The sequence below is a fragment of the Leguminivora glycinivorella genome, chromosome 24 (assembly GCF_023078275.1).
Source record: "Leguminivora glycinivorella isolate SPB_JAAS2020 chromosome 24, LegGlyc_1.1, whole genome shotgun sequence".
In the NCBI taxonomy this organism is placed as follows: Eukaryota; Metazoa; Arthropoda; class Insecta; order Lepidoptera; family Tortricidae; genus Leguminivora; species Leguminivora glycinivorella.
The window spans coordinates 1,640,188-1,648,226 of NC_062994.1; the positions used below are offsets into that span (position 1 = coordinate 1,640,188).

The 8,039-nt window shown below is 33.5% G+C and overlaps 1 protein-coding gene across 1 annotated transcript; it reads left to right on the forward strand.

Moving 5' to 3' along the window:
- Window positions 1-1,394: 1,394 nt before the first annotated feature.
- On the forward strand, window positions 1,395-7,214 carry LOC125238829 (ephrin-A4). The gene is given in 2 exon segments (XM_048146277.1): window positions 1,395-2,374; window positions 2,377-7,214. Coding segments are annotated over 2 exon segments (783 nt in total). The 5' UTR covers window positions 1,395-1,827; the 3' UTR covers window positions 2,613-7,214.
- The last annotated feature ends 825 nt before the right edge of the window (window positions 7,215-8,039 follow it).

Genomic DNA, 8,039 nt, shown 5'->3' on the forward strand with positions numbered 1-8,039 from the left:
AACAGACACACACACTTTCCCATTTATAATATTAGTATGGATTAGTATGGATTTACATACTTCATACTAAGAATCGTACCTCGATTTTTAGCGCCACCTATTATACCTACTATCATAACTACACATTTATTTATTTTTTCAAAATGTGTATTGACATGATTATCATGATTTTAATTAAAGAAATATGTCATTTGTTCTTATAAAAAATAAAAACACACAAAAATATTTGGGTAAAGTATGGTTTTGGCAGGTTTTGCCCACTTCCAGGCTGCGAATAGCGCCATCTAGTTTTAAGCCTAAAAGGCCCATACATTTCAGGGGTACGCTTTTCTAATTTCTATATGGCTTTTATTAAATAGTTAGTGGTATCCATAATTACTTTAAAATAAAGACAAAACATTCCTTTGAAAAATTAAGGACAAAATTATACTAGAAAAAATCGCTCATTCCTTTGCTCAAAAATCATTCTCTGCGACAAAATTATACCTTAATAATCATCTTCGTAAAAGTGGCCTTTAATTTGGGTACTCAAAACCTACGTTCTTATTTTGATCTAAAATAGTTAAATCATGATTTATTAAATATTACTCATAATCAGTAGGTACCTACTTTAGTTATACTCTAGTTAAAATGAAGCTAAATTATTATAAACGATATGTAGTTCAATAAATGAAATGTAGATGGCGCCACCAGTTTCAAAAACCCAAACTAACCAATGCTCACAAGCGCCTACTCGCATTCGCCATTATAAAAAGAAATAATTAAATAAATTAATATTTATTACAGATTGTTAAGTTTCTTCATGTGTATAAGTTAATGTTACAGTTTACAGTAATGATTTTATTTTTAAGTTAATTCTATGTTTTCAATGAAGAATTGAGGCGCATATGTAAGGATTTTTATATTTTTTAAATAGAAAACGGTATTATACTGTTTTACTATCATAGCAGTATGGTGATAATACAAGATTTTATTGAACTGTAAATTAAATCTAACTATAAAATCAAATATAATGCTAATTAACTGTAAGCTAAAGCTTGAAAGCTGTTTACAAAGTTGCTTATTTTAATAAATTAAAATAGTCTCATGAACATCAAAAGAGATAGCGCTAATGAAGTTTCCTGTAATATAATAATCCTAGCATTCCTTAACTAAGGTATTGTTACAAAGGCCTTTATTACTTAGAAAGGTGCAATATGAAACACACTACGAAGTCTATGAGTTACCGCTGCGTTCAGAGCCCCGATATTAATACTGTTGGGTCTCGAATAATACCGACGCTTTCAAAAGCTCTATAGCGAACGCGCCCCAAGGGGACGCGGCTGCGCGGCGCGGGGGGAGGGCAGTCGCATGCGTACGAACTGCATTCCAGCCAGTACTCCGGCCGCTGCCGCCCCGTGTAGACGAATCCACGTCGCTCCGCGTCCCACCCCCAATACAAAGAACACCTCAGTATTGTAAAAAATCTGTGATGTATTGATTAATTCCAACGTTTCCCCTACGTTTATGGATTAAAGCGTTATTAGTGAAGTGTTTAAACTAGTGTTCAAACGTTTTAAAACACGTATTCGATCGCTTTCGAGCGGCCACGTACCATGGAATTTTGCTTTATCGATGAATAGAATCTTACAGCGGACAAGAAATATGGTGGACTCGCAGCGTTGAAAACGGATTTGGTTGTGTTTTATGTGTAAAGTGTTGTGTTTTTAACATGGAAAAAGCAAGATAATGTGTCTGTGCACGGATTATGGATCGGTAGCGTCAGAACGGATGGATGCTAAATAATATTTCGATCGGATAATGCTGTGGTGAACTAAAGGCTACAGAATGGTGTCCCTCGGATATCTCGGGCTGCGCCAAACGCCGTGGACTGTCATCGTACTAATATTCTTCGTAGAAAGCGCTATGGGGAACCTCGCAAAGAGTTTCTACATCCATTGGAACACAACTAACAGCATATTTAGAATAGACAATACAGATCACGTCTTCGATCTGAATAATGGCAATCCCCAATTCGAATACGACCAAGTTAATATAATATGTCCTGTATATACTCCGGGGACTTTCGAGGAGGACACGGAGAAATATATAATATATAATGTGAGTAAAGAAGAGTATGATACGTGTAGGATAACTAATCCAAATCCACGTATAATAGCTATATGCGACAAGCCGCATAAGCTGATGTTTTTCACTATAACGTTCCGCCCGTTCACTCCTCAACCAGGAGGCTTAGAATTTCTGCCTGGTAAGGATTACTACTTCATATCGACGTCTAGTAAAGACGATCTGCATAGACGGATCGGCGGGCGTTGCCTGAGCCATAATATGAAGCTGGTCTTTCGGGTGTGCTGTAAGCCTGAGGAGCAGTCGCCCGTCCCCCGCCGCAGCCTACCCCACCCCCGCCGCCGCCCCCGCCATCTACCACAACAACCACGACAACAACAACAGTGATGACTACTATTAAGCCTAAGAAGACGCACAAGTACGACAAGACGCCTAACGAGGTTGTTAAGAGCGAGGAGTTGAGTTATTCCCGTGGGGCGGCGCTGGCGTCTTCGCTAGCTCTAGCTCTGGCTGCGAGTGCTGTTTTAGCGCCACTGGCTCGGTGAATGTGCGCCCGGACGCGTGCTCCGCGCCCAGACCTCCTCGGAAAACCATGCCCTGCTCACACCACGCAACTGCACACGCTACATCTCCGCCCCGACTCCCTAGTCTACTCGTGAACGGTTTGTGAACAGTGAACACTCAACGTGATTAGTTTAAGTGTATTGGGCCTACTAATTAATCTATAATACTGAGCTAGTTATGGACTCATTTAAATATATATATAATGTTAACATGTATAATGGTAAAATAGGTTTCTTAAACCATTAGGTATAAAATGCATTTTTTTATATTTTCATTAATGCAATGAAGATTGATTACGACTTAGAATCGGATAGGGATTAGGACGAATTAGGTAGTTTGTATTTAGTTCGAAAGACAATTTTTTTCCTGAAAAAATATCTGTTAGAAATTATTTATACGAAAAAAAGGGGGCAAGTTATGAAATTGTCCAGAAATACTGTGATTTTGGTTTTATTTAGGATGTAATTAAATCATTATGCTTTTATTATGTGATATAAGTCTACATATATATTGAAAAATGCAAATTTTCGCCTCAGAATATACTTTCTTTAACGACTGATTTCGCATTTCTGCTTTTTATAGATAATTTTAAACGAGCCAACTAGTAATAACTGCCTTGCTCGATATAAAACTAATTTAACAACAAAAGTCTTGCCAAAACACCTAAAATAATAATCAAGACTTAAAAAAATCAATGGTTTTATCGTTGATATTCATGATTCCACAATTATAAACTGTTTGGGTGAAATCTGTCATTTGAGTCTACAATTCTCTTAGATAGAATAATTTTCTTATAAAAGATTCTGTCAAAGTAACATGATTTTCTTTGATACAGAACCTTAAATATGAAATGACACAAAAATCTCTAGAATTCTGCAAATCATTTTCAAATATTTGTACGAAATTAAGAAGATGAAGACTCATTTGAAGCTGATTGAGTTTCACAAACAAATTGTGGAATTAGTCCAACAATATGACAATCGAAGATAGCAACGATTCTACAGTCTCATTTTTGTAAATTTTTACAACCCTTGCAGAAGTGGGACTATCAAAATCATTGCAAATTTTTAAAGGTTCATAAAAAAACCATTGACATGGAGATACAGCATTTAACACACCGTGCCATGAGTGTGTTGACAGACAAACATACAGATAGTCAAATAGTCGAATAGTTCAAATAGTCCGGGTTCAGTTAGCCATACGCAACTAGACAGATAATTTAGGTAGAATTTAAGAACGGAACTGTTGGATTTTAAACTATACTAACTACATTACCTGTTAACATAATTTAAAGAAATATAGGCCTAAAATTACCATATTAGAGTCTGAGCGATATACTTAACTCTGAGCATGGTTTTGCAACGAAAAATGTGGCATATTTTGAGAAAAAATAACATCTACCATGCCACTTCCATAATTTACTACCTACGTAAAAATCAGTGCAAAATTAATTTCACAGACTTCTTACTAGGTTAGTTAGTTACAAAAACGTTATTTTAATAAGTGAGATATTAAACATAACTAAAGTAGGATGACAATTTCTATCAGTAGGTAGGAACTATATTTCAACTCCCAAAACTGCATAAATAGTACAATAAAACCTAGAATTTTAAACAAATGGGAACTAGAAAATCTAAAATAAAATTTAAAAAAACTATCTGCTTGAAACTCTGTCACAAAATCCAAAAGATGTGACTTTTAGAGTCTCGGAGATATGGATTTAACTAGTCTCATAAAAATACCAGGAATGGTAAGCCTCTTTCAAAATTTTACTACGAGAGAGTCTGTTAAATATATATGTAGTTATATCTAAACAAACTATAAAATCTGTTTTATTATGTCAATTTAGGCTATAGACGGCATTTGGTCTGTAGAAATCATCAATACATTAAAACAAACAAATCTACGAATTTGAAAATTGACACAAACAAATTTGATAAATTCAATATTTTCTCGGTTGTTGGGCCATTTTTGGTAAATCTTTGAATGGTCAAAACCAATTTCATTTATATTTATTTATACAACCATCAGTTATTGCGATTTTAAGTAGTGTAGTCACAAAATGGGCTTATGCTAATTTTATTCATTAAAAATCGCCTATTTTGAATACCTAGTTATTGATAATACTAAATTTTAATCAACGACTACTTAAAAAGGCCTAAATTAAATTTCCACTTTATTTATATCTGTCATATTCATTTTTCTTTACAAGTGTCACTTACGCCAATTGTCTGTTACGACAAAACGGGGACCCGAACCCACGACCTATGCTTGCACTGGGCCAACCGGCCAAACCCGTTACTTGATTACAGTTATTTGCATTGGCCGCCATCTTGGATTTAGGGTGCCTTATGATAATACTTTGGAACTCAATATCTCTTGATCAGAATGGCGATTTATTTCTTGAAAATATAGACCTGTCGTATAATTAAAAGTTGTTTTAAATTTTAAACTGATATTTTCATGGCTGGCATTTTATTTGACACAACAAACAGACATCTATAAGCTTTAGGGCTATAAACTATTTAATCGGAAAATTTTGTATTTATTTATTTTGGACGAATAAAAAAAAACAGCATTATATCAGGTAACTTCTTTTTCGATTTCGTAAAAAAAAGTCTACTAAAATCTTTAAAGGCATTCTCCAGAATATGCAGTTAATATAATTTATTGATCCCCATATAATCAATTCAATATGAGACAGCAAAACTGACAGACAAAGATAAATGGTCCTCCAGGCCGTTTTTGACCCATTCACAAAAGGAATGGTAACAATTATAGAAGCAGGTAGAAACGTCCAAGAAATTTGAGAAGAGCCCAGCATTTGTAGGTTTATTACTCTAATTTAAAAAGTAAAAGTGGGACTCGATGAAATAGAACGGGAGTATCCAATTACATCGGACATTTTGTTTTTAATTTGACATCGTAAAACTAATTGAAAACCGAGTTTTAAAAGACCTATTTGCTAAAGATGTAAAAGAAAATAGCAAAGAATTTAAAAATAATTTTGTGGTTTTTATAGCTGTGTTTTGTGTTTATACTTTCTTGATAAGCAAGTATAATTTTGCACCTGATGGTATAAATGCTATAGTGGCTTATAAACGCAACTATGTTAGTGCCATTTGTGTTGCCGAGACTTCAAAAACTTGTTTAATCCTTTTTCGTAGAAGCCCATACGTGTCTCTCGAGAAGCTTTTTTTACATATCTCAATTTCTTACATATTTTCACACGAAATGATTTCGCTTACAGTAAAAATCTACTGTAAGAAAAATTCTTTAAGAAGAAATGTTGTAAGTGATGACATATTCATTTTAAACGTTTAATGAAATGATATGTCATTAATTTACAAGATACACAAGATTTATAACACGTAGATTAATGAGAATAATCAAATTACGTTTATTGGCTTCAATATACAGTATAAAAATGATTATAAACATTAATGGAAAGTACCTAATAACTATTATCAAATAAAAGTGTGCTTGTCATGTTAGAATTTAGATACAAAGAAAACAACACAAAATTTTCTTTGTAACTGAATGATTCATGAGATTTATTTAAATTATTCACACCTATTATAATTTTAAAAACTTGGCTTAGTTATGAAAATACTATTCAGATTTATACAATATTCTAACACCAATTGCTTATATCGTTATATAATATGCAAAATTGTCGTAACCGCCATTTTAAAATCGTAAAATCCAAACCAAAACTTCGTCAAATTTGTTAAAACAACCTGAACGCTGACATTGTCTTAATGCATTGTGTTCTAAACACAGCATTAATGCTCTTTTATGGCCCCAGGCTATTAAGCTTGCTTACCTTCTGAGTGGATCTATTTTCATTTCAAACTAAACAAAAATCTTGCAAAACCAAAACGTGGTAACTGACATTGCTAAGGCAGTCATTTACGTCATTTGAATTTTTGTATGTTTGTAAAATTTTAAAAGGATAGTCAAGATATATTTTATGCTAACAAAAGTTTTGGAATTTTGGTATAAAGGTCACCCTCAATTTTAGTGAAGGAACAAAACAAATTGAAGCAAATTAATGGAAATATGTAGTTAAGACGTTCTGGATATTTTTAGTAATTTGACAGAACAGGTAGAATCAATCTAATCAATTTACGCTTGTCTGGATAAAGTGTGAGACGGTCAATTGGCCATCTTAAAGTCATAATTTCATAGAAAGAAAACTTTGTGATAACATTTTCATACTACGTCTCTGATAAGCTTTGCGAAGTTATTTTGACTCAACTCTAGACTACTTAGAATAAAACAAGTTTTGCGTTAACTACAACGAATTTTCAATATAAGTTACCTAATGCTAATATTGAATGTGAAGATTTCTAATCTTTTTGAAATTCCCAAGACCTACTCAAATAAATTTACCTAAATTGAAAACTTAGCAGACTATTTTTCAATTTTACTTACAAATTGAATATTACGCTACGCAAACATTTAAAAATTGTTGAATTCTTCATTAAAACTTGTTTATGTCACTAAATAAACAACTAAACTGTGGAATGAATTGTCGCCTGCGGTATTTCCGGACCGATACGACCTTCAAATCTTCAAGAAAAGAGCGTACACCCATCTTAAAGGCCGGCAACGCACCTCCAACACCTCTGGTGTTTCGGGTGTCCATGGGCGGCGGTGATCGCTTACCATCAGGCGACCTGTCTGCTCGTTTGCCTCCTAACCCATAAAAAAAAAACATTTTTCGAAATTAAAAAGAAAGTTTACATAAACTTCCCATCCTTCTATCCAGATGTCTCAACCGGGCATTTGTTTAGGGTTTTGGCTATTTTTGTTCCCCAACGAAGGATTGAGAAGGGATAATGACTAACCTGACGGTTATAATTTTAACCGAGTTTTAAACCTTGGATTATATTTCGGTGATTAATAATGAAAACTTCACAAGTGCAATTTACTGATGATGTATGGTCTTCGTCCAAAATAAAGTTAATCGCTTTTAAATGCTTCTGGTTGATGAAAACTCACGTTCGTATGTTTTGGCCGAAATTCCTGAGTTTTTAGTCTTACGAAATGCTTAAAAACTAAAATTAATCCTGCGTTTGTTTTTAGGATGTTATAATACATGTATGTCATAATCGTTTTGATGAGTGTTAATAAACAATGTCACAAAAACTTTGACATCTTACTACGCTTGTTAAAAAAAAAAAAAAAAAAAACATTTTTAATTCTCGCAATATTTCACTCAAAAATGCTGTAACTCCAAAATAGATTATCCCATTATTCATGTTAAATTAAATATGTCAGTTTTCATTTATAAAATGTCCGGTGACATAGGTTATTTTTCAGAAGTCATTTTCTTAAGAAATGGTGGTTAAAAGTTAAATGTGACATCAAAGAATCTAAAACCGTGATAAATGTATGACGGC